Source organism: Lasiosphaeria miniovina (genome assembly GCF_030549165.1).
Source record: "Lasiosphaeria miniovina strain SMH2392-1A chromosome Unknown B0T26scaffold_1, whole genome shotgun sequence".
Classification (NCBI taxonomy): domain Eukaryota; kingdom Fungi; phylum Ascomycota; class Sordariomycetes; order Sordariales; family Lasiosphaeriaceae; genus Lasiosphaeria; species Lasiosphaeria miniovina.
The window spans coordinates 4,926,104-4,950,379 of NW_026848220.1; the positions used below are offsets into that span (position 1 = coordinate 4,926,104).

The 24,276-nt window shown below is 55.2% G+C and overlaps 7 protein-coding genes across 7 annotated transcripts; 5 read left to right on the plus strand and 2 right to left on the minus strand.

The window, feature by feature from the left end:
• Nucleotides 1-56: 56 nt before the first annotated feature.
• B0T26DRAFT_737054 (uncharacterized protein) lies at nt 57-2,489 on the plus strand (the record flags this gene model as incomplete). Its single annotated transcript, XM_060443396.1, has 4 exons — nt 57-751; nt 917-2,035; nt 2,115-2,295; nt 2,352-2,489. 4 exons carry the CDS (start codon nt 57-59, stop codon nt 2,487-2,489), a joined length of 2,133 nt encoding a protein of 710 aa, XP_060303232.1.
• Nucleotides 2,490-5,132: 2,643 nt separating this feature from the next.
• On the minus strand, nt 5,133-7,501 carry B0T26DRAFT_633992 (uncharacterized protein; the record flags this gene model as incomplete). The annotated part of the gene is made up of 2 exons (XM_060436589.1): nt 5,133-7,009; nt 7,066-7,501. The coding sequence occupies 2 exons, from the start codon at nt 7,499-7,501 to the stop codon at nt 5,133-5,135; spliced, it is 2,313 nt and encodes a 770-aa protein (XP_060303233.1).
• Nucleotides 7,502-8,617: 1,116 nt separating this feature from the next.
• On the plus strand, nt 8,618-10,487 carry B0T26DRAFT_633757 (WD40-repeat-containing domain protein; the record flags this gene model as incomplete). Its single annotated transcript, XM_060436565.1, has 2 exons — nt 8,618-10,295; nt 10,366-10,487. 2 exons carry the CDS (start codon nt 8,618-8,620, stop codon nt 10,485-10,487), a joined length of 1,800 nt encoding a protein of 599 aa, XP_060303234.1.
• A 1,672-nt stretch (nt 10,488-12,159) lies between these two features.
• B0T26DRAFT_67100 (transcription factor IIA, alpha/beta subunit) lies at nt 12,160-14,284 on the plus strand. Its single transcript, XM_060439259.1, has 3 exons — nt 12,160-12,437; nt 12,984-14,005; nt 14,061-14,284. The coding sequence occupies exons 1-3, from the start codon at nt 12,318-12,320 to the stop codon at nt 14,143-14,145; spliced, it is 1,227 nt and encodes a 408-aa protein (XP_060303235.1). The 5' UTR covers nt 12,160-12,317; the 3' UTR covers nt 14,146-14,284.
• A 3,304-nt stretch (nt 14,285-17,588) lies between these two features.
• B0T26DRAFT_67116 (Peroxin 13, N-terminal region-domain-containing protein) lies at nt 17,589-19,313 on the minus strand. The gene is made up of 2 exons (XM_060439287.1): nt 18,542-19,313; nt 17,589-18,477 (listed from the first exon to the last, which is right to left on the minus strand). The coding sequence occupies exons 1-2, from the start codon at nt 19,017-19,019 to the stop codon at nt 17,684-17,686; spliced, it is 1,272 nt and encodes a 423-aa protein (XP_060303236.1). The 5' UTR covers nt 19,020-19,313; the 3' UTR covers nt 17,589-17,683.
• Nucleotides 19,314-20,302: 989 nt separating this feature from the next.
• B0T26DRAFT_688221 (uncharacterized protein) lies at nt 20,303-22,075 on the plus strand. Its single transcript, XM_060440968.1, has 3 exons — nt 20,303-20,811; nt 20,907-21,281; nt 21,398-22,075. The coding sequence occupies exons 1-3, from the start codon at nt 20,631-20,633 to the stop codon at nt 21,610-21,612; spliced, it is 771 nt and encodes a 256-aa protein (XP_060303237.1). The 5' UTR covers nt 20,303-20,630; the 3' UTR covers nt 21,613-22,075.
• Nucleotides 22,076-22,506: 431 nt separating this feature from the next.
• B0T26DRAFT_670670 (uncharacterized protein) lies at nt 22,507-24,186 on the plus strand (the record flags this gene model as incomplete). Its single annotated transcript, XM_060439210.1, has 4 exons — nt 22,507-22,596; nt 22,707-23,168; nt 23,227-23,923; nt 23,981-24,186. 4 exons carry the CDS (start codon nt 22,507-22,509, stop codon nt 24,184-24,186), a joined length of 1,455 nt encoding a protein of 484 aa, XP_060303238.1.
• Nucleotides 24,187-24,276: the final 90 nt, after the last annotated feature.

Here is a 24,276-nt window from a genome sequence, read left to right on the forward strand (position 1 = left end):
TTGCGACTCCTCCCGGACCCGGTTAGGCAGCGCTTCAATCCACATTGGCCCTTGCCATGCTGCCCTCCATGAAGTGGTTCACTTCGAGAACAAGCCCCGAGCCTGCACCACCTGCGGGCCCCCCTGCAACTAGAACTGGCCCCGCTACGGCTGCTGCAACTGCAAGTGCAACTACTGCTGGGGCCGGCGGTGGGCCCAATTGTTATCGCGCATCGCCTTCTGCCTCTGACGCCCCGTCGTCCCAGTCGCCCGCTGCCGCTAACTCGCCTCTCTCCCTCAACCATTCGTCCCGCTCGCCATCTCCAACACCCCAGCCGGCGACGCCTAGCTCGCTCGTATTTGGTCGCGACAGTATTCCCTCCAAGTCCGCCACTTCCAGGCCCATCAACATCTCAACATTGTCGGTGCACATATCCAAATCCACTGAACCCACCGCGCACAATCACCACACCCACGTCGCCACTGACCCCGACAACGCTGTCTTTGACCTTGATCTTGTCGACACTGACCGCGCTGCCGCCGTTGTTGTCGATACCGACGTCGACGTCGACATGACCACTGGTCCCAACTTTGACTCGGCTATGGGCCGCAGTCGCAACGACTCGTTTGTCAGCGCTGGCGCGAAGCCCATCTCCATGGCAAACCCAAATCGTGACCATGCTAATCGCGGCCGGCGCGAGAGTTTGGCCGGCAGCATGATGGGCGGCATGAGCTGGGGAGGCATTTCCGTCGGGAGTTTTATTAGGGAAGAGTAAGTCCCTTTCCTTCGACAGCTCTTTGTGCCGGTCCTCGCGAGACGCTTATCTCCCGAGTAAAACATGTTGCGCATCGACGACCGTTCGGCGTTGCGTCCCCGCGCGCTTCTCCTTTTTTGTGTCTTTGGATTCACGAGCTAACCTGCGTCGTGCGCTGCTAGTATGATGATGACGGGAACTTCGCCATACCTCAACCACCAGTCGCCGTCTTTCCACTCATCATCATACATCCCCAAGTTGGAGGCCAACTTCATGCGCGACTTTACGTGCTGCGAGCGGACTTGGGCCACTCTCCACGATCTCCTCCAGCACTACGAGGAGAATCACCACGCCACAGCGACGCCCTCGTTCTCGAGGAACATCGACTCTTTTGCCGCAAACCAAGGCAATGCGCGCGGCTCAAGTAGTCGGGCCACCCCGTCTGCGCCGTCCGCCGGGAGGGCGCAACCGACGGCACAGTCACTGCATGGGTATCAGCAGCCGCGACAGACAGGCACAGCCGGTCGGAACGCGGGTGTCGGCGGGATCGGGCAGATGATGCGACAGCAGCACCAGACAACGCCGTCCCTCCAAAAACCTAATTCAACGTCGCACATGAACGACGACATGGATGCTGTTGGCGACATGGAGCTCGACGACGCCGTCGGCCCTATGGAGATGGACGATAGTCAGCGCACTATCCAGCAGACTCGCCAGCTTTTTGGCCAGCAGCAACGGCCGCAGCTGCATCTGAACAGCGCTGGCCTTCCTCACCAGGCTCTCCGTACCTCGCAGCCCCCGACGCCTGCAGCCGCCAGCTTTGGCTTCCAAAACAACCCAACCGTCTCGTCAGTAAACACGCCGACCTTGACAACTCAGCAAGGGATACCACAAAGGGGACAGTTCTCTCAAGACGATGAAGATGACGAGGATGATATCCCTGGAATGCCTATGAAGATGAACATGGGGAACATGAACCTCAACACGCAATTAGGTGGGCTTGGATTTGGTACATTGGGGACGATTGACGATCCTGCCAAGCGGCTGTATAGCCCTGGGGGCTCGACCCAGATGACGAGTCAGCAGCGGGCTTGGGACCAGCAAGTGCAGATGCAACAGCAGTTGCAGCAGCAGCTGACGGCCATGAACTTGGATTTGAGCCAGCTTCCCGCTGGCACAGATCCGGCCATGATCCTGCAGCAAATGAGTGCGATGATGATGCCGCCCAGCGAAGAGCACAAGCCGTTCAGGTGTCCGGTCATCGGCTGTGAAAAGGCCTACAAGAACCAAAACGGTCTCAAGTAAGTTTTGTTTTCATTCTTGGGTTCTATTCCTCCTTCCCTTTGCCCCCTCCCTGAACCCGCTAACGCGCCAAACCAGGTACCACAAGACCCACGGCCACTCAACCCAGCAGCTCCACGAAAATGGCGATGGGACCTTCTCAATAGTCAACCCAGAGACTAGCGCGCCCTATCCGGGAACTCTTGGGATGGAGAAAGAAAAGCCTTTCAAATGCGAAGTCTGCGGTAAGAGGTACAAGAACCTGAACGGGCTCAAATACGTAAGTATTTCCAAATCTACTATTTCATTCGACATTGCGCTCACGTATCATAATAGCACAAGCAGCATTCTCCGATGTGTGACCCCGAGATGCGGGCCCAGCATCAGAATATCCTGTCAACGATGATGTCGAACCCATCAACCATTCTTGCACTCCAGCAAGGCCTTCCAAATATCAATGAGGAGATGCAATAGTGCAGTTCCTGCGCATCTGTCTCACTCCGGGGGCCGCTGAAAATATCGCAACGTGTTGCGATTCCGATTGACATATTCCCAAGTACAAGGCAGCCACCATTTAAGCTGCCATTTTCACTATTTCCATTTGTGTCGAAATTTGCATTTACAGCATGCTGTCTGGCGTTTCCATGAACGGTCTCGGTCTTTTGCATCGCGAAAGAGGGATCGTCATTAGGCAGATTTTGCCGACTTATACCCCGATATAGAGAGTAGGGTTCAGATTGATACCCATCCTTCACTCCCCTTCTTTACCGGCTCCTCGACCAGGACAATCGGCCGAGATTCTCTGCCTTTTCCCGAGTCTTCGAGTTGGTGCACTGCACGTTACTATATTCTTCTCTCAATTTCGGGCTTGCCCCTACTTGGTTGCGTTTTTGGCGCAAGTGTTTGACGAGTCAAGTCCGCCTGAGAATCTCGTTTGGTACTCGAATCGGCTCGGTTTAAACTCTTCCCACTGCCCAACCACGCGGATTGAATCCCCGCTACAGCCAATTCCTAATTCTTCTTTTTGGTGATTTGGAGGAACAGAGCCAACTCTTGACGAGAGGGTGATAGAGAGACATCGTTTACAATAGGGATAGACGGACAAGAATCTGGAAGAACGGGGCGGAAGTAGAAGACGAAAGACCCGAAACGCTATAAAAACCGCGTTCTGGCCCGAAAGAAGGGCAACGGGGGATGAAGAGTATCTGCAATTATTAGATGGGGGTGATATATGTTTCACGACATGGAGAGAGTACAGAAAGAGAGGTGTGGAGGGAAGGAGAGGGCGGTTCGTCCTTCTGAAGATGGAGGAAGACGACTTCAGCCAAGAAATCCGTCAACCAGCCAGGAGGTTTTAAATAAACTCGCCTGGGCTAGTTGGGGGGAGGGCCTCGAAGCCGTCTGCGGAACATGCCAAACTGCCACGCCTGACGCGAACAGCACCTCATTCGCTTTGCATGGGATATTCGTCTGGGAGTTTTTGTTTCTTTTTCTGTCTTCTTTTTTCGTTTTTCTTGTTGTTAATGTTAATTCTGTCTTACGCACCAAGCGAGGCGAAGCACCGGCCACGGCGCACCGGTGGGTGGGAGTCTTGGTTGCAGTTTGCTACAAATGTTTGCTCTCATATAGGGTGCGGTTGTTTTTGGGTAGTTGGTATTCAGTGGATTCCTGGCGCTGGGGTTTTCGGTCTGGATGCTGGTGGTCACTTGCTCTTTTTCCTCTCTCGAGTTGTTAGAGGTTTTGCTCCCTCCCTCAACTCCCAACTCCCACCCTCCTTCCATTCCGCCTCCCCTATTCCGGTCATATCGTTGCGTTTTGTCCTGTATTTTCAATCTAAAAAGAATTGTTTTCCTTTCGTTGTTCTGAGCTTATTTCCTTTTTCCCCCCTTCAACGCTCTTCTTGCTTGGCTTTTTGCTTTCTCTTGTCTGCAGTCGGCTGAATGGATGACTGAATGGATGGGTGGTGGTTCCGAGATCAAAAATAAAAGCAAAAGCCGTCAGATTTCTTTTTCAAAAAGGGGGTTTGGTTGGATTGCTGGATTGCTTACTTGCTTGCATCATTTTATTACCTACCTATCTAGCCTCCCTCCTCTTTGATGTGAGTTTCTGTGTCGCCTTCCATTATATACCTACGTAGGTAGCTACTAGCTATCAACCTCCTCCCCTCCAAGTTTTTTTCGAGCGAGCGCAGATAGTTTAGATGCAGCGGGAATAAAGAACTAGCTGGTTGGTTTGCCTTACCTACTACCTTATTGATTTGCTTGCCTTCCTTGCCTCATCTGCCATGCTTTCGGTCAAGCTCACTTTATCTAGCTGGAAGACCAAGAGAGACAAACGACTGTGCTAATCGAGCGTAGCCTAAGATGAAAGTCTGAATATCTCTACGGATTCGGGCTGGGAAACAGTTCTTGTCTACAGCCTGAACAACTTGCTCCTGCTAGACAGGAGCATGCTTTCGTCAAGTCATAACTACACCGTCGAATAGACGGACATATAACACAGCACGAAGCCTCTCCTCTACCTGTTTACCTCAAGTACGGTAGCTGGGGCATCTCTCTAAACATAGTTAGCCAGGAACAACCTCGGAGGCAATAACATTCCCTATCAAGCATTCTTCTCAGACCCGCATAGGGGCGGGCAGATGGGATGAATATGAAGGCTAAATAAAATACGACAGCACAACAAACCAACCTCCCGTCCTTCCTTTCTCGCCCGACGCCGCGCAATGCCCCTTGACGAACCAAACAATCTCTCTACCCACCGATCGAGCTAGGTAAGTAACAAAGAGGAAAAAAAGACAACTTGTAATATCCATCGTTTGTGATATTCCATTGGCTCCCATACATTTACAGCAAACAATCAGCCAATGCCCCCAAGCAAAAGAAAAGAAGCAAAACTTTGAACTCGGAGGATAATGTAAGCCAAGCACGCCAGGTGCTATCGAAACACAAATAACCACACGGGATTCGTTCACATTCTTTGAGAGAAAATCAAATGACCCATGTAATGCGATGAGGAGGGTGGAGCCGGGGAGGTGAGGGGGGGGGGGGAGAACCGAGAGATATCTGCAAGTGCGGTCAGCAGCTACGGGGTGCTTCTCCGAGCGACTATAGCAGATTATGACATTTCCATGCCATCGTCGTCGTCAGCCTCGCTCTCGAGCATTTGCGTTTGATTGCTGCTGATGCTCTCCTTCCGGCGCGATACGGCCGAGCCGTTGTCACTGAAGCGGCTGTCAATACCGCCGACCATCATGTCCAGCTCATCGCCGCCAATAACACGGCCCTCCATGTCGATCTCCTGGGACAGCTCGACGAGGGCCGAGCGTGGCAGGCGCTGGAAGCCAACAGTGCGGACAATGCGTCCCCAGTGCGTCATGCAGAAGCCCGCAGCCCGTTTGCGCAGCCATTCCTCGCTCGCCAGGCCGGCGCAGTACCAAATGATGCAGGCGTGGTCCACGTCCAGTTCTTTGCTCAGGCGGTTGACGCACAAGAGTCGGAGATGAGGTATATTGTAGATGTTGGACATGACGAGCAGGCCGGCCACGTCCGAGAGGTCGGCCGTCAGGTTGTCTTCATCATCAGCCGACCCAGGATCAATCCGATCTGTGTAGAGGTAGTACAGGAATGCTTTCACGACGCTGTATGGTTCAGGGATGTGCATCTTTTTTGTGTGAAACTCGGCCATTTGGCTCGACCACAGACGTGCAAAGTGCGGCCAGCGGGCCTGGAGGATGAGCCGGTGAACGTGGATAGGAGGCGAAGTCGGGACGTCGGGCGCAAGCCACGTCTGATCACCATCGGCCGGATCTGAGGGATGGATGAGCGCGGAGCCCATGATTTCCTCGTCGTCGTAGTCGCGCGAGAGTGCCGTGACGACAAAGTCGGTCCCGCTCCCGCTCTCTGGAGGCTGATTAAAAAGCCTCGCAAGGTCGGACCCCAGCCCCTTGGAAGACTGCTCGACATGGCGCGTTCGCGAAGACGGGCGAACCAGGTCTGTTCGCGGTTCAGGCGCGTGGTTGTTACCCAAGAATCCGTACCGGCGCAAATCGATCTCCATAATATCAGATAGATATTCCTCGAGGCCATTAGCACCCAGGTCGATTGCGGCGGGGTCGGTGGGACAGCCAAGCAGCCAGGCCTTTGTGCCGTCGTCGTTCATTGTGCAGTAGTGCCAGCGGTAGCCGGGCTTGAAGATCTCGCGCCCCTCGGCCAGCTTCTGCCAGCGGAGGGCTCCCAGATCGAGAGCTAGCAGCGAGCATTCCCTTGACGTTATTGTCGCTGCCGGTGTTACAAAGTCTAGGAGAGTGCCCGATGAGTAGACGTGGAAGTGAACGCCCTGCATCTGTGAGGGTACGTTGGTGCCGCTGACGAATCTCAGCGAAGAGATGGCGCCGGGCGCCGGAGGGGCATATGTCTTGAGGTGGAATGACGGGGGGTTGACTTGAGCAGTCCTCGAATTGGCGGCATAGCCAGACGACCCGACCACGGGCGACTGGGGCACAGGGTACGACGGCCTCGGCGATGTCGCATTCCTGGGCATGCCAGAGCGGTCGAGGGAACCGATTTGGGGCGGCGACTCGAATGCGGGGCTGCCCTTGAGGTCCAGCCACCAGAGATCGTTGACTTTGTCCATGTCCTCACTAAGGCCACCGAAGACCCAAACTCTGTCGCCCCATATGTAGGCCGAGTGGTCAAACCTCCCAACAAAGCGCCATGCCCGCGACCAGGTAAACGTCTTCAGATCGAGATAACATATGTCATCGAGAACGTAGTTGTCATGGCCCGTTATGCCGCCAACGATGAAGAGCTTGTCCTCGTGTAGGACGGCGGCATGCCTAGCACGGCCCTTGGGTATCGGGCCCGTCACCTGCGGCTGCGTCCAGTGTGCCGTCTTGAGGTCAAAGATGATCAGGTCGGACAGATAGGTCCGATGCTCGTTCTCGCCGCCAAAGACCAAGAGCTTGTCGCCCTTGTACATGGTTGCCGTGTGGCCTGGACAGGGGTTGTCAGCATTCGAGACACGTGAGGGTTCGGGGAGATTGCCATACCCATCCTAACGCCGGGTATGTCCCCGTAGTTGTCGACGAGGCTCCACTGGTGGCTGACCAGGTCAAGGCGCAAGACATGATTATAGACCTCGTCCGTGTACTGGTCGAAGCCGCCAAAGACATAGATCTGGTTGTTGCCGCAGTACGTGACCGAGGCATTGACGAGACAGGCGGTGCGCTGGCCCAGGGTGCGCGTCACCTTGGGACGATAGCCGTCCATGGGGGCTCGGTTCTTGAGGGGCGAGTTGGGCATAATGTACGTGTTGTTGGATGAGGCAGCCGAGGCGGGCGTGGCCGTCAGAGTCGAAGCTAGAGACGAAAAGGAAGCATGCGACGAATTGGCTGCGTTGTTGTTACTAGTATGAGCGGCTTGGGGAGGCCCGCCGAAGATCGAAGGGCCAGTGACCGAGGCTCCAGGAGTCGAAGGCAGGGCCATGGCGTGGGCCCTGGAGTAGTCCACAGCGGGAAGCAGTTGAAGCAAGCAACGGACGGATCGCTAGGGCAGTCTGGAATAGCAGTGCAGAGCGTTGCAAGGCGTGCAAGGCGTGCCAGGCAAGATATGTATAGAATGAATGGCACGCGGTGCCGGGGTCGTGATCGATTGCACTTCGGATCAAAGGTGCCCTCACCCTGGAGGGTCGAGACCGAGAGACTGTGACCGAGGTGGAGGCCGAGGGCGAGGCTTCCAAGATTATCGTGCTCAAGACGCTGCAGCAGCGCTACGTGGGCTCACTGTCGGTGATGCAGCATTCTCGAGTTGCCGGACTTGGCGATGCTGTTCGCGGCTCCGAGATTCGCAACTGGAGGCTTTGTGGCTTTCAAGGTCTAAAGGCCGGTTGCGATAGGCGATGTGGAACAGAGTACTACGGAGCGCTAAATTCAGGATAGGCAGAGCCAAGGATCCCTGGCTCGTGCGTGCCTGGGATGGGAGTTCGTAATTACATAATCTGAGGTACCCGCTCCCATTCGGCGGGCCTGGTTCCGCTAACGACTTAGCGCCATACGCCTGCCTGCGCCTGGCAAACTTTTTTGTCGCCTGGCCACTGGCTGAAGTGCCCCTGAGGCGAGTGGGGGCGAACAAGGCGAAATGGCCCCTGCGGTGGCTGGGCGCTGTAAGGCCAGCTGCCGGGCGTCCATGGCGGGGCCCCGACTTGCGGGGCAGTCAGCTGGCAAGTGTTGCCCCGACAACGGGTGTAAACATTTAAAGCTGCTCCTTCTTCCCCCAAGCTGGCTTCCAATTCCTCCTTCTCTCTACCATCATCCGCAACCTCCAACCTCCTCTCTCTGGCCTCGCTGTCCGCACGCTCTCGCAGAGCTTCAAAAGCAAACAAGACATCAATCTGCCTTCACACAAACCCAATCTCAAAAAGCCCTCTCGACCAGATCGCTGCCGCTCTTCTGCAGCCCTCTACTCGCTCGCCCAGCCAGCCGGCTTCAAGTCATTTGCCGTGGAGGCTCAATCGATTGATCCACCAAATACAACAAACACGACTGCACTACTAACCCTATCCAGGAACCATTAGCTTGAGTCTCTTGGAGCTCGATCAGCAACATGGCTACCCTATCAGTAGCCACCCCCCTAAAGTCCCATGCGGGCCTCTTCTCTTCTCGTACCGCTGGCGGACGGATGCCCTTGACCCCTTCTCCCCGTCAGCGCTCCATCCCCGTCAACTTGAACTCGTCGCCGTTTACGCCAGACAAGTCGTGCAATGACGGCCAGCGGGTCGCGTCCCGTTCCATCTACGGAAACAACCTCAATGCCCACTTGGCGAAGTCCTCAACCAAGGGCCACCGCGACTCTCCCAAGTCCAACATCGCTCGTGGTGTCTCAACCCCGCGCAAAGCCCTCGAGCTCGGTGTCTCGGACTTCACTCTCACCGGTACCGGCATCCACAACAAGACCCCCTCCAGTGCCAAGGCAAAGAAGGCGGCCCCTCTCAGACAGAAGGCCACCAAGACATCTCTCACGTACGCTGCCGACCGCTTCATTCCCAACCGCGGTGCGAGCTCAGCCATTGCCAATGTCGGCTCTGGAAAGCCAGACTTTCAGGAAAAGCAGCGACCAAGAACCGGCCACGGCGATGCCTCGTCGCTCCTTGCGTCGGCCACTGACGACGCCATCGCCGCGCTCGAGGGGCTGAACCTCGACGACGACGAATCGGCTCCGTACTCGCGTCCGTCGCCAAACAGCGTGGCGTACCAGGACTCGCTCGCCAGCGCATGCGGCGTCAACCTCAACACCCGCATCCTGCAGTTCAAGCCCGCGCCGCCCGAGTCTTCCAAGCCCATCGACTTGCGGCAGCAGTACAATCGCCCGCTCAAGGCGGCCAGCGCAGCTTCGGCACAGGCTAGGCGGCGCGTTGCGACGGCGCCGGAACGTGTCTTGGACGCGCCCGGCCTCATCGATGACTACTACCTCAACCTCCTCGACTGGAGCTCGGGCAACCAAGTGGCCATCGGCCTGGAGCGCAACGTCTATGTCTGGTCGGCCGACGAAGGCACCGTCAGCAGCCTCCTCGAGACCAGCCCGGATACTTACGTCAGCAGCGTCAAGTGGTCAGGCGACGGAGCGTACGTCGGCGTCGGGCTCGGCACAGGCGAGGTGCAGATCTGGGACGTTGCCGAGGGCACCAAGGTGCGCAGCATGTTCGGACACGATACGCGGGTCGGCGTCATGGGGTGGAACAAGCACCTCCTTTCGACGGGAGCGCGGAGCGGCCTCGTGTACAACCACGACGTGCGCATCGCCGAGCACAAGGTGGCTGAGCTGGTGTCGCACACATCCGAGGTGTGCGGGCTCGAGTGGCGTTCGGACGGCGCGCAGCTAGCGACGGGCGGCAACGACAACCTCGTGTCCATCTGGGACGCGCGATCGCTCGCGGTGCCCAAGTTCACTAAGACCAACCACAAGGCGGCCGTCAAGGCGCTCTCGTGGTGCCCGTGGAACATGAACCTGCTCGCGACGGGCGGCGGCTCGTACGACCGCCACATCCACTTCTGGAACACGACGTCGGGCGCCCGCGTCAACAGCATCGACACGGGCTCGCAGGTCACCAGCCTCCGCTGGAGCCCCCACTACCGCGAGATTGTCAGCTCGAGCGGCTTCCCCGACAACTCGCTCAGCATCTGGAGCTATCCCACCCTGGTCCGCAACGTCGAGATCCCCGCCCACGAGAGCCGCGTGCTGCACAGCTGCCTCAGCCCCGACGGCCAGATGCTGGCCACAGCTGGTGAGTTGACCTCTTTCCCCCATCATGAATCGCGTTCGTGTTTACTGACTTGGTTTCTTCCCGAAAACAGCCGCCGATGAGAGCTTGAAGTTCTGGAAGCTCTTTGAGAAGAAGGCAGGCGCCAGCTCCGCAGTTGGAGGCGTCAGTTCGTCTAGCAAGGCCGAGATGACCAAGCAGATGACCATCCGCTAGGTCTTAATCGTCAAGGACCTGTGCCATCGCCGTCATCGCCGCCAATAACAACAACACCAACAATAACATCACCACAGCAACACCAAAACAGCAACACCAAAACAGCAACAACGAAATCAACAGACTCTCCGCGGCTGGGTCAATTTGTCAGAATCAATTACTAACTAACGCACGAAGAAACGGTAGGTATAAAATCGGGTTCTCGTCTGGCATTTTAAGCGTCCATTGGTTTCTTGGCGGAGGCGTTTTACCTGCAGCAAATTATTTTGGTCGTCGTCGTTTTTATCAGCGCGGAGTTGGGGTGGGTTTTGCAAAGTTCTCACCACATCACGAAACGACGAGGAAATGGGAGGGGTTCTTATCTCTCTCAATGCAGGAATGAATGAGACTGAAGATCTGGTGTGTGTTTTTTTATAATGTTTTGTTGGGGACTGGGAAGGGGTCATGAGAGGATTATCATGCTCTTCTTGTCATGGTCATTACAGGCTGCGAATGTTCGACCACTGGCTGGCCCTTTTGGCAACTCCGGCATGAGAAAGGATAGGAGAATGACTTTTGTTTACCTTACATAGTTGTCAAGAGATATAGATCAGATCAGGCAAGTCAGATCTGTATCGTGTAGTATATAATAATAAGGGAGATTGGTCAGGAACTCCATAGGACTTGCGGGTAAGATCCTGGTTGTGTTGGAATTTGACAGGCGAGGCGGCTTGTTTTCTCTTCACCGACTTTCTTTTTCTCCGTCTTGTTTCGTGGAAGCACCTTTGATCGGAATAAGGTAAGGTGATGTCTCAAGAGGTATTTAGTGTCCGCGTTAGAGAAATTACTGCTTCAGCTTCGGCGGCGGAACAAAGGCCGCTGTAACCAGAATCGTGGGATTCTGTGCATACCTGCAAGCCCGGTTACTGAGTACATACAATCCAATACTTGAATGTTTGTTGGCGCGGTACTTGGGCAGAATAAATGTTATAGCCTAGTAATAAACCGGCCAGGAAAAGCCTCGGGAGTTTGGAAGAAGAGATAGGTCTCTATAATTCTAAAATAGGGATTCGAATATCTTTCATCACGATCGGTGAAAGAACTTCTAGGGGAGCTGTAAGGAATTGACTTTCAATCGTGGAAAGTCCCCTGCTAACATACATTCAGGGATTGGGAGGTTGCAACCGCCTTACCGCGAAACTTAGCGCTCCGTATCAGTAAATCGACGGAGACCCCTGTGCCAGTGCCCGCCTGTGGCTGCTGCGGTTGGTCGCTGGCTGACTCAGCAGTTTTTAGCCAACTTCTAAAGGCGGCCTGGTAGTGCCTCACAACTTACCCAAATACACCACCTCTTGCGAGTAAACCAGCGATTTCCCCAAAACTGTGGCGCACCACTTGCAAGAAGACCGCACACGCTGCATCTGCAACCAAGGAATACAAAACTACGAGGGTCTATAATGCTCTGAGCCGCTCGAGAAGGGAGAGCAGAATCGCGAGCACAGCAGGGCAGTTGCTGACTTTGTCGGGTCCGCATTTACGAAACCCCCTCACCTCGCCTCGTCTTCATTCCGGCCGCCCGCAGCAACTTAACCACCACCAACATTCAGCCGCTCACATCGCGTGCGCAACCACAAAAAAAAAGTTACACACTCAATTCGCGCCTCCAGGACGTAATCAGGAGCAAGTGAGCGGCAAGCTGTCTTCTGTGGCCGGGCGGTACGGTACGGCAAGGCGGCGACGTTACTGAGGAGGCCACGGAAACACAAGTGCTGGGACTAGGAGAACTCGTCTCGCTTCCCTAGAAGCTGCGCACCTTCCTACTGCATCGCTCGCACCTCGACCTTTTTGACAATGTCCAACGCAAACGTCGGATCGGTCTACGACCACATAATCCAGGAGGTCATCAATGCCGTGCGTGTCGATTTCGAGGAGAACGGCGTCGAGGATGGCGTCCTGGACGAGCTGAGAAAAGTGAGTCGTGTGTCCTGTGTTACGGCAGTCAATCCGCTCTCTCTCCCCATCTATCGCCCTCCCGTTTTCCAACACCACGCTTTGGTGGATGCTCCCGAGATATTTCATCATCGGTCGCATCTCTGGATACAATCCTGCATCTCTCCTTTCTTTTCTTCCCTTTTGTCCTTGTCAGATTCGCCAGCCATCATGGCCAAAACTGCGCTCGGTGGACGGCGGCGACAAAGCGTCGGGTCGTTTGTGGCGGATGACGGCTAGGTGGCTGCCTCCTGGGCTTTGGGGGAGCGCGAGAGGGTGGAGAGTCGGGGTGGGCGGCCCTGTGCTATTTGGGTCTCTTTTTAAGCTCCAGCCCAGACTGCTGAGCGAACCCCCATCACCCGTCTGCCGCATCCGATTGGACAAGCAGGCTTTAAGTCACGTGTACCCCTGTGCGGACACTGGGCTCGCCCCCCTCTTGCCCCCCTCCTCTACCCCATCTTCCCCCTCGTATCCCCGACTCCTTCACGACATTGGCCGGGAATTGAGCGCTAACACACAAGGCAACAGGGCTGGCAACAGAAACTCTCGCAGCTCAACGTCGCGCAGTTCCCTTGGGATCCCAAGCCTGAGCCGCCTCCTACTGCAGCGAACAATGCTCAGACAGCGGCTCCTCCCGTCTCCCAGCAGGTTGCCACCAGCTATACCCAGGCCACCTTGAGCCCCCAGACGTCGTCCCAGCCTCTCTCGCATCAGGGCTCTCTGCATCCCGGTGCTAATGGCATGGGAATCAAGCCCGACCCGGGCATGGTCAAGCCTGAACCCGGCATCAAGCAGGAGCCTGGCACAGGAATGAGTCAGACCGGCGTTCCCGCGTATAATGCTGCAAACGCAGGCCGCGGCGGAATAGCCGCTCAGCGTGCCGCCCAGGCCCTGGAGAGCAACTATGGCCCACGTGCTGCTGCCTCCATCAGTGCCATTCAGAGCGGCATGGCTCAGCAGATGAACCCGGCCCAACTGGCTCAGCGACCGGGGCAGCCGCCCCAGCAGCAACAGCAGCACCAGGCTCCTCAACAGCAGCAGCAACCTAACGCGCAACAGCAGTATCGCCAGGGAGTAGCCGCCACGATGCAGCAGCGGCTGCAGTCTCAGCAGGGTGCTCACACGAACGGTCCGAACGGCCTTCCTACGGCTCAAGTTGATGGATCCAGTGACAGCTTTGAGGGCGTCTTGCTTCGGCGTGATGCCAACGGCCATCCTGTAGAGATGGGCCGAGTCGAGATCGACAACTTGATCCATGCCCAAATTGCTTCCAGAGCCAAGCAGATAGAGGGTGGCGGCCTTATGCTGCCCCTCAAGGAAGCTACCCGCCACCGCAGTATTGCGAACAAGAGCAAAGCCACCGCCGGTGGCCCCTCTCAAGTCGATGGCCCTGATGACCTTATGAAGGATGAGGACCTTGATGAAGACGCCATCAATTCCGACCTGGACGATTCCGAGGAGGAGAAGGATGAAGAAGAAGAGGACGACGACTCAATGGGCCACATGATGCTCTGCATGTATGACAAGGTCCAGCGAGTCAAGAACAAGTGGTATGTAGCCGTGTGTCGTCGCTTACTTCTGGGCCCCCTGCTGACACACACATAGGAAGTGCACCCTGAAGGACGGCGTCCTGACGGTCAATGGCCGGGAGTATGTCTTCCACAAAGCCACCGGCGAGTACGAGTGGTAATCTCATGGTGCACGCCAATTGCGCACGACCCTTCATCTCGGTCTTTATGCGCTTGTACGAGTGCACCTGCGACTTGCCTCATCATCGAACTACTAAAAACGACGTTAAAGATCCTTTATCGCCAAGGAAGCAATCAAAGGGATTTGGGAGTCAATAAATGAGTTAACGCTTGGCTTCGTTTTTTCTCCTTCTATTCCCCCGCAGTACTGGATTTTCTCGCTTGTCTGGAATACAGCATTAGTTTCTTGCCACGACTGCGACGCTACCTTGATTGGCAATGGCCTGTTTTTCTTCTTCTCACACCATGGCACGCGCGACAATCTGTGGACAGTGCTTTAGTTACAAACGGGGGCCGAATCGTTGGTCCAAACCAGACAATGAACATAAAACACAGCATCATATGGTCAAAGTGCGTTTGGCCACGGGTCTGTGCGCCGGACTGGACGAGTGGAATCAGAGGCGGCATAGGAAGGCGCAAGAGAATCTCAGGTTTGAGAATGACATGAATGGTTTCAGCGACTAGGTTTGTGACTATCAGCCTTCAAGGGCCAGGTTGGGGAGCAGGAAGGAGGCCGTCTCTGGACTTATTTTTCCATCCCTATTCGTTCTCTTTCTTCCTTTTTAAAGAAAACAGGTAGTGAGGATATGCCAGGCCCAGAACCATGGCTGTGTAGTGTCTAGATAGTCACAGCCCTCCATGAAGCGAAAGCACGTTACCATGCCATTTTCTATTTGTGCTAGTTTGCCTTTTCGTGTGTCGTGCCATTATCATATCATTCATTCATTCATTCCATGGTTCATTGACACTGCATAAACAAAATATAACGCGGGCAGCCAATCACCTAGACACTATCTGTGGGAATCTGTGATCGGTCGGGGCTTCTTGATACCATATCGACCAGTTATCCATGCTGAGGCCTCATATATTCTGGCTAGCTCTTGTAGGGAGGTCTTACTTCCATATCCAAGTTTATATTTAACTCCAAACCTCAACAACTATCTGTATTAGTACGTAATCAGTGTCACGGCACAGACATGTTTATGTCGGCGCAGGCGACGAAAAAGCATCTATGAGTGTTTGGTGGAGCCACTTAACACAATGGGCTAGAATTGCTTGAAGAAATGCAGACTCTAGAAATGCGGACTCTAAAATTGCGGTCCGTGCGCCCTTTTGCCTTCTTTTTACTCCCGAGGTTTGACGCAAAGACGCAGTTATGGAGAAGGTAGCTTTGCAAGAAGGAAGTTTGGTCGAGCAGGTGGTTACGCGATTTAAATTATTTGGTAGGGTCGGTCGGATGTGGACCTTATGCTATCTTAATAGGGCAATTGGACCCAGCTAGGTTTTAGGGTGCATCAGACTGCCCTGCCGCAAATTACTATTGCAATCCACGGGCCCCACCAAGCTGAGCTCCTGCCAACGACATGCCACCGTTGCTTCCCTTCCACCTGCAATGTTTGATACAATCGGGCGAGCGCTAAACCATGCTAACACAGCCTGTTGCTTCAGGTAGGCCCTGGGTTCTCCTTACCAACGATATGTTAGCTTCTCCCAGAGGGTAAAGACTTGAAAGGAAAAAATGACACACTTACTTTAGTAGCTCCAGTCGATGGTAACCTCCCCCGCCGTGGACCGGGCCTCAACTAGAGTGCATGTTTCCAACTCCTTTATTGTCGAGGGGTTGCAGTCATTCGGAATCAGCTCTGCCAGCTCTTGGCGTCCCTCGTCAATGTAGATTTTCTGCGCAATCCTATTCCTGGCCCAGTAGACAGCCTTCTTCATATTCTACGCGCCCACGCGCTTAATCTCGTTGTTATCAAAATTATGCTTGGCGTCGCTCTAGGCTTTTACCTCAGATACCCCAGGGCGATAGGGACATATTGTGCCCCAACGAACTCGCCCTTGCTGTCCGACCAAACCCACCCAATTGTGCTTTGTCCTATCTTAATCGAGGGTTTGAGGTAGACCTTGGCCGTATGTCTTCGGGTCGGTGGTAAGACTAAAGTAACTCCGACGCCGCGACGCTTCTGTGCTGGAGAAGGGGGGTGGTTCCTGATTCAACCAGCCCACCCATGTTGCGCCTTCTTTCGACCGCTCTGGAAATTCGTCGGGGTCGACTGTCAGGATATTTAGTTTCCACCCTCTTTTGAATACCTGGGCCCAAAATGCCTTTCGCAGTGTTTCGGTATTACCGTTTCGCCCTTCTTAACTTCGAGGGTAGGGACGTGCATCTTGGTGGCAAGCGCGTCGAGGAGGTCGTCGCACATTTCCGTCTCTAGTTGTTGATTTCGCAGGGCGCTATCACGGCAATTAGGCAAATGAACGTTGGTTGGGGGGAAGAAATATGGGCCTCGGAAGGCTAAAATCTGAGTTTTGTGAAAGTTTAGGAGAAGTGTCGCCTGGATTTGAGCCACTTTGAGCCACATTTCAAGCCATAGTTGGGATATCCCTTTATTCTTTACTTTCCAGCCCTTTTTCGGACCTCGGAATGCCCTCTTTTTTCCCTTACTCCGTACGGCTGGGCCAGATCAGTAGCTGGGTTGATGACGGTCAGCAAATCCCTGGTGTTGTATGTTTTTTTTGCTGTTTTATTTTTCCTCCGTATATATCTATAGAGCCACACTTCACATCGCCTATTACGGCATAATTAGGGCAAGGCGAAGTACCTTCATCAAGCAAAGGAGCTTGGAGACAGACATGAAACGATGGATAGTATTTTGGAATGTACATAACAACACCCGTCCATCCATCCAACCGTCCTTTCGAACAGAAATCCCGCTTTTTTCTCCGCTTTCGCTTTTTTGCTCCCCCCCCCCACAATAACATCATAAAACGACAAATAAATAAACATACAAACACGCTAGCGGAAGGACAGATAGGTAGACGGATGGTCCGACAGAAAGAGGGTAATATATGTAGGCAGGTAGTTAGGTAGACAGGTAGAGAGAGAGAGCTAAGGTATTAATCGCTACATCAGAATCGAGACAAGAAGAACAAGACTAAAAATGCGGCGGTTAACGATAAGAAGCCAGAAACAAATTGAAAGAGGGAGAACGGTCATTCATGATTTCCGTCAATTGTGAAGCGTGAGACAGAGAGAGTGTGTATGTATGTATGTGGGTGCGTGAGGGAGGGAATCAGAAGAAAAAGCAAGGCTTAAACGCCGGGACCCCTTTTTCTTCTCCCCCCTTATTTCCGAGTTCTTTCTCTTTCTCTTTCTCTTCTCTTCTCTTTTACTCCCCCAATCTGGAGTAGCGCAGAGGAGTATGTTCGGGGAGGTTCACAAACAGAACAAAAAATCCGAGTGTGGACGTGTATGTGTTGTGTTACGTGTTGTGTAATGTGTTGCATGCCGTGCCCCCAAAAATCACTTTGCTATGATACGGAACGAGAGAGGGAGAGCGGGGAGCGAATAGCCGTGGAAAATTATGTATGGCGTCTTCTCCAGAGCCCAGCCACGTTCCAGTCCCACGTCTGCTGTTTGGGATATCCGCCCCCTCTTCCGCTTGCGCGACGACCAAGTGGCCCGCCTCTACCCTTTTAAGAGTAGAATTGGGACTTCTGGAAGCTCTCGGCCGTGACGTCGCCGACTTTTGTCAAGGGGACGGTAGGGACGGAAGAAACTGGATGCGTTAGGACACCGGGGGCGCTCGCAGTGCTCGTCAACGAGTTGGCGCGGCTGCTGTCACTGGCGGGCGAGTTCTTGATGGCGAGGGGCTGGCCGGGCTTGCGCAGGACCTCGAGGAAGGTGGCGGGGAGGTAGCCTATCCTGCCGTCACGGGCGCGGCACTTCCACCACTCGCTAGGGTTGCCGAGGGGGTCGCTCTTGCTCAGCACGGCCACCAGGTCGCCTTTGTGGACCTCGAGGTCGACGCCCTGCACGACAACGGCCTGGCCACCTTGCGCCGTGGGCGAGAAGTCGTACAGGACGCGGCAAAACTCGAGCTGGGAAGGGTCGACGAGGGCCTGCTGCTGGTTCTGCTGGACCGACACGAGCTGCTCCTGCCGCCGCCGCTCCTCCTCCTCGGCGTTGGCCGCGAGCGAACGTATCACCTTGCTCATGACGTACGGCAGGCCAAAGGCAGCTAGCAGGAAGAAGAAGAGCGGCTTGCGGCTAGGCTTGGGGGGGCCGCCGCTGCCGTCGGGAAGCGCGTTCTGCCGGCCCTCGAAGCGCGCGAACGCGGCTGGTGTCAGGGCCGTCGCGTCTACTGGTGATGGCCGCCCCGTCAGTCTAGCAATCAATGTGCGGATCCAGCGCATGAGTGTGAAGATTCCCAGTACAGATCCAAGCGTGTCACGCAGGCTGCCAAACTGCTCAGCTACGGCGACCATAGCTGCGAAAGGAAGTCTTGGTTAGAAACAGCTAGTTGAAATATTGGGGATGTGCGCTTTGCTTACCAAAGAAACTCGAATGCGTGGCCATGTATGTGCTCTCAAGCATCTGCGCGAAACCGCCGAAGGCGCCGACGACGCCCTCAAGCATCTGGAAGGTGGCCTGGGTGCTCATGTTGAAGCGGCCGGTGAGGCTGTCGGGGTTGTTGGGGTCGCTGCCCGGCATGCCTGCTCCTGGCATCATGCCGCCGCCGTACATGCCACCGCCGTAGCTGCCACCGTAGCTGCCCATCATACCGCCGCCATAGCCGCCCATCATACCGCCGAGGCGTGAGTAGGGCGACGAGTACGGCGACGAGTATGCGGAGCCATAGGCCGAACCGTAGCCCCCGTAGGGCGCGCCCCCCAGACCGCCTCCCAAACCGCCCCCCAGCGCGCCTCCTAACTGCCTGCTGTAGGCGGCGGCATTCTGGTTGATGGAGGCTGTTAAGGCGGGTGGCCTCGCCGGTATCGCTGGCGTTGTGGAAGAAGTGGTGGGAAGCATGGACGATGCGGCGGATGTGGGGGCACCGGGCAGGGTTGTGGGGGATGCTGCACTCTCCGTCAGTAATCTTGTTATAGCATGTCGCCCAATGTCTTACCAGATATTACGGGAAGTAGGAGAGGAAGGAGGGGATTTATTTGGGGTGAATTGCGCACCTAGAGAGGTTTGTGCTTGGCCGGATCGCTCCCAAGGCTTCGGCGGCGATGCCATGGCTGTATCACTCTGTGTCTCTCTCCCTGGCTTCGTGTGCGACAGAGTATGTATGGCCTGGGGCAGCTGGAAAACGAGGGAGCGTCGCGCCGCGGCGACGGTGGTGAGAGGGGGGGGGGGGGTGGGCGAAAGCGGGTGGCGATGACGACGGGTCGACTCTAAGGGTTTGGGGTCGACGGGAAGGACACCCGCGGATCTGGCCGTAACCGCAACCACAACCCGCAACCGTCGCACGCGTCTAACCGGGCAAGCAAGAGTCCAAATGTTGCTGCCTTAGGTCGGAACCTTCAATTTCACCCCAGGTTTTTATCGCGGGTTTCGCAGTCGCAAAGGAGAGCCCCGTTTCGCGCGGCGGTTGCCTCGAGGTGGTCGTTCGTCGTCAATGGTGCAGCGATGCTAGTTGTGGATGCTTGGGCTTTGACTTTGGCCGAAGAGTGGAGAAATGACTCTCAGGCTTGTGATGATGACCGATGGCTGTGCGGAGTGCAGGTGCAGCCTCGGTATTGGTTTGCCGCTGTGGCAACCCTCGACCTCAGGCTTCTCTCTCGTAGCTAGCTAGCCCGATAATTAACCGACCCAACTGAGCGCCCCAACTACACCTGAAAAGTAGTCGAACCCTAACCCTGCAATTAAATGTTCCCGAGATCGTTCTGCCTGGCACACGCGCAGAACTGTAAATTCGAGCACGAGACAGAACTATTAAGGTTCAAAATAGGGAGGTGGTAGGCTGCGTTATATATTTATTAGTTATAACGCTTCTAATTACTCAGGAAAAAAACCGAGCCTTCTTCACTTCCGCTGTTTCGATGGCGGCAGATGACTTAAGTTCAATCGGCGCTCGGATAAGATCCATCTTATCAATCTTATCGACCTCATCCAGTACTTGTCAAGGCTCCAAAAAAAACACCCCGACCGAGGAGCTAACGAGTATACGCTAGACCAATAAAAATATAAATAAAAGAAAAGGGGGCAGGTGGTTTGCTTCGCTTGGCAGAGGCCGCGTGTGGTGTTGTTCCAACTTCCGAGTGTCCTCGGAGGCTGAGCAAACAGTAGCCAATCACAGCTCAGGCCATTCGTTCCGACGGTGCCGTTCCGCGCTTGCGGCGCTCTAAGCTGAAATGACTTGGGCCGGACTAAACACTCGGACCGGAGGGTCTCGGGAGAGCGCGCGGTGGTGGTTGTGCACCGAGAGGAACCGGAAGTGAAGTTGGAGGAATGGTTGCCATAAAAGCGACAGAGTCTCTTTCCGAATGAGTCTTCATTTTGTTCATCTGGTCTATGTTATTCACAATATATAGTAGCATCAGTGCACTGGATCGCCTGACTGAATAACCTGCCCGGAAGTCAATATCCACCCAACTTATCACAGACCAGCAAAGACAACCCGAAGCCGACTTGACGATGGGCGGCCCCGAATCCCGGAAGACTGTCCGTGTCGGCATCTACCTACCTCGCGACGCGCAGGTGCTTGACCTGGCATGTGTCGACATTTTCGGCACTATGAGCTATGAGTACCTGTCGCCTCAGAAAGACATGGTTCCTGCCGTTCTTTATAATCTCGCGCCCAGTGTCCAGTTCTTTTGTAAGTTCCACCATCCTCGTGTCTCCCATGGATACAAACAATAAGAGAGAAAGTGTGTGCGTGTTTGCTGACAACTTGCTGTGCTTGGAGCAAAGACATTGGCAAAGTCCAACCCGGCGAGCTCATCCCGCTGACCTCGGGCTCGAAATTGATGTGCACTCACCACATGTCCGACCCCGAGGTCCAGCCCGGCAAGCTGGACATTTTGTGCGTGCCTGGGCCGGACCCACGAAACACATGGGACGACAGCTCCGAGCTGGAATGGCTCGCCGCCCACGCCGCCAGGCAAGACACCGACATCCTCTGCATATGCACAGCCATCTTCCTGTGCGGCGCCGCCGGGATTCTCAAAGGCAAAAAAGCCTGCGCGCCGCGGGGCCTCCAGCAAAAGCTGAAGGGCATGTTTGAGGGGGTGACATGGCTTGGCGATAGCCTCCGATGGAACCAGGACGGCAACTTCTGGTCCTGTGGTATGTTTCACCTCATTGTTCACCCCATTGCCTTATGCGCGCCCACTCGCCAAGAGGCTGTTATGGGTTGCTTGCGTAGGCCATGACAAGGAGAAAGGGGCTAACATGAAGCGAAGGGGGCATCACCAACGGAAACGACTTGGTCTCGGCCTACGCCCGACAGAGCCCCCTCTTTCCTGGCCCCGTGGCAGAATTTGGCCTGGCTCTGACCGAAACTGGCGACAGACCCCAGGTGTACACGACGGGCAAAACCATCTTCACTCTGGGCATTGTGTGGCAGCTCGTGAAGGCTGTTTTTCTGAGTCTCGGGAAGAAGTCGAAGACGACATGAAGTTCATGGCAGAAACAGAGAGGAGTGGGGAATTAAGACAGGCCTGTTGACCGGTCGCCCGTCCAGGCACTTTGTCATTCGAAAACAATCTTCTGGCATCTCTACTCTGTATCGTCTCTCCGAATTTGATTTTCTCCAGGGAGCACCCTTGACCGTCACTCAGCGCCAGTGACGAGCATAAAATGGAGGGTCCTGGGAGGTACAGGGGCAGTGGAGAGGAACGAGCCAAATAAGAGACGGAAAATATTTCACTGTAGCAACCTAATGCAGCAGAAGTGTATCTTGGGATTTTCGGGGTAGTGCTTTTCTTGTAGAACGTCACCAGTTCGAGTGAGGATTTCTACACGAAATCTAACAGAATTAATGAAGGAGACGCCAAAAACCATGTGATATCGAAACGCAAACTATAATGCGATTGAGAAAATGCAAGTTCGCGCCTCGAGTCCAAGTCGGCCACAACCGAGACAATGGAAAGCGCGAGATTGCTCACCGCACGGGCGTGTCTGGATTGGCAGTTGCGGTGTGCGGATATGCTTGCAGGTTCTGCGGCCCCGCTTATTTTCGCGCTCTTGCACCGTTGGCCGGGAAGCTTGTTTACCGATAAGCCTGGAAAAAGTGTTATCGGTGGAAAAGTGTGGGGTTCAGCGATAATTTTTCTTGCTGTGAGCTTGTCCGCCTGAAGGTTTTCAGCGGAACCGACCTTCGACGACAGAGTCCTCTCTCCTTCCTTTTATTATTCCGCCTTCCCGGAACTCCCCTCTGCAACAGTCGCATAAAAGACCTGCAGTACCTCGCATCGACTGTGTTCCCCGATTCCTCTCGCTGAATTGACCGCAAAGCTCTCGTATCCACCCCCCCCCTCCAAAAAAAAAACATCCTCACATTTCAGTCACCATGTCTCCCCTTCTGCCTGCCGCCCTCTATGGCCTCGAGGTCCCTCCCGGAGCCATCCTGGTCCCCGCCGCAGTTGAGTTCCCCGCGACGGTATGTACACCATCTCCGTGATGATTGATTGCACCTGGCACATGATTGCTAGCGCTGGCCGCGCGTATAATTGGTCCCCCTTGGATGCGCTTGCTGACGGACCGTGACAGATCCGTATCACAATGGCTGCGCTCGACCCCACCGCCGAGCCTGAGGCCGACGAGTCGGGCACCCTCCCCCCCGTTCCCCGCTCTACCCTGAGAATCATCAAGGCCAGCGGCGAGGGCTCTGATGACGACGAGGACGAGGACGAGTACCTCGAGTCTCTCCTCGGCGGCGGTGAGGATGATGATGAGTCGGACGACGACGACAACGAGACCAACGGTGGCCCCAGCGACCCCTCCAAGTCCAAGAAGGCCCGCCAGCAGGCTGCCATCAAGAAGCTTATCGAGGCTACCCAAGAGGAGCAGTCTGATGACGATATGGAGGATGCCGACGCGCCGAAGGCCAAGAAGGGCAAGGCCAAGGCCAGCAAAGAGGAGTCGGAGGAGGAGTCCGATGATGAGGAGAGCGACGAGGGAGACGATGTCGACCTTGAGGACTATGTTGTCTGCACGCTTGACACTGAGCGCGTACGTATTCTACCAGGCGTGCTTCCTTTTGCCCGCCCCTACTTACCCGTGCCATCAGAACTTCCAACAAACTCTTGACATCACAATCACTGAGGGCGAGCGCGTCTTCTTTGCTGTCACGGGCACACACAGCATCTACCTCACGGGCAACTACGTGATCCCTGAGGATGAGGAGGACTCTGACGAGGACAGCGATGATGACTATGACCTCCCCCCTGGAATTGATGATCTGGGTGATGAGCTGTCCGGTGACGAGAGCGACGAGCTCGACAACATCGAGGGCCTTCTCCACATCAAGGAGATCGACACTGATGAGGAGGAGGCGCCCAAGCTTGTTAAGGCTAAGAAGGGTAAGAATAAGCGCCCTGCTGAGGAGGAGGTTGAGGCTGAGGCCGAGAACCTCGACGCGCTCATCTCCAAGGATGAGAAGAAGCTGAGCAAGAAGCAGCTCAAGAAGCTCAAGAACAACCAGGGCGAGCCCGTCGTCGCCGAGGCCAGGGCCGCTGAGACCAAGGCTGCCGCCAAGGAGTCCCCTGCCAAGGCTGACAAGAAGGTTCAGTTCGCCAAGAACCTTGAGCAAGGCCCGACTGGCCCTGCTAAGGAGCAGGCCGAGAAGAAGGCCGCTGGTGGAGTCAAGGTTGTTCAGGGTGTTACCATTGACGACCGCAAGGTCGGCACTGGCCGCACCGTTAAGTCTGGTGACAAGGTCGGCATGCGCTACATCGGCAAGCTGCAGAACGGCAAGGTGTTTGATTGTAAGTCGTTCTCTCGAGTTGATGTTGCATGGTCGGTTGCTAACTAGTGAACCGTAGCCAACAAGAAGGGTGCGCCGTTCTCCTTCAAGATCGGCAAGGGCGAGGTGATCAAGGGCTGGGACATCGGCATTGCTGGCATGTCTGTTGGTGGTGAGCGCCGCTTAACCATCCCCGCGTCGCTTGCGTATGGCAGCCGGTCTGTGCCCGGTATCCCGTCCAACAGCACGCTCATCTTCGACGTGAAGCTACTCGAGATCAAGTAAACAACAACGTCAACAATACCCACAGCTGCTACATTTCGGGGCTCTTAGTCACGAGGCTGGCCCGGAAGGGCTGGACGAGCGAGCGAGCGC

Excerpts from the sequence above, each read along its gene's own strand:
- B0T26DRAFT_67100 (XM_060439259.1), top strand. The coding sequence starts at position 12,318 with ATGTCCAACGCAAACGTCGGATCGGTCTACGACCACATAATCCAGGAG. Across the intron at positions 12,438-12,983 it reads TCCTGGACGAGCTGAGAAAA|GGCTGGCAACAGAAACTCTC; the intron begins GTGAGTCGTGTG and ends ACAAGGCAACAG. Across the intron at positions 14,006-14,060 it reads CAGCGAGTCAAGAACAAGTG|GAAGTGCACCCTGAAGGACG; the intron begins GTATGTAGCCGT and ends ACACACACATAG.
- B0T26DRAFT_688221 (XM_060440968.1), top strand. The coding sequence starts at position 20,631 with ATGGGCGGCCCCGAATCCCGGAAGACTGTCCGTGTCGGCATCTACCTA. Across the intron at positions 20,812-20,906 it reads GCCCAGTGTCCAGTTCTTTT|ACATTGGCAAAGTCCAACCC; the intron begins GTAAGTTCCACC and ends CTTGGAGCAAAG. Across the intron at positions 21,282-21,397 it reads CGGCAACTTCTGGTCCTGTG|GGGGCATCACCAACGGAAAC; the intron begins GTATGTTTCACC and ends CATGAAGCGAAG.
- B0T26DRAFT_67116 (XM_060439287.1), bottom strand. The coding sequence starts at position 19,019 with ATGCTTCCCACCACTTCTTCCACAACGCCAGCGATACCGGCGAGGCCA. Across the intron at positions 18,478-18,541 it reads CACGCATTCGAGTTTCTTTG|CTATGGTCGCCGTAGCTGAG; the intron begins GTAAGCAAAGCG and ends TTCCTTTCGCAG.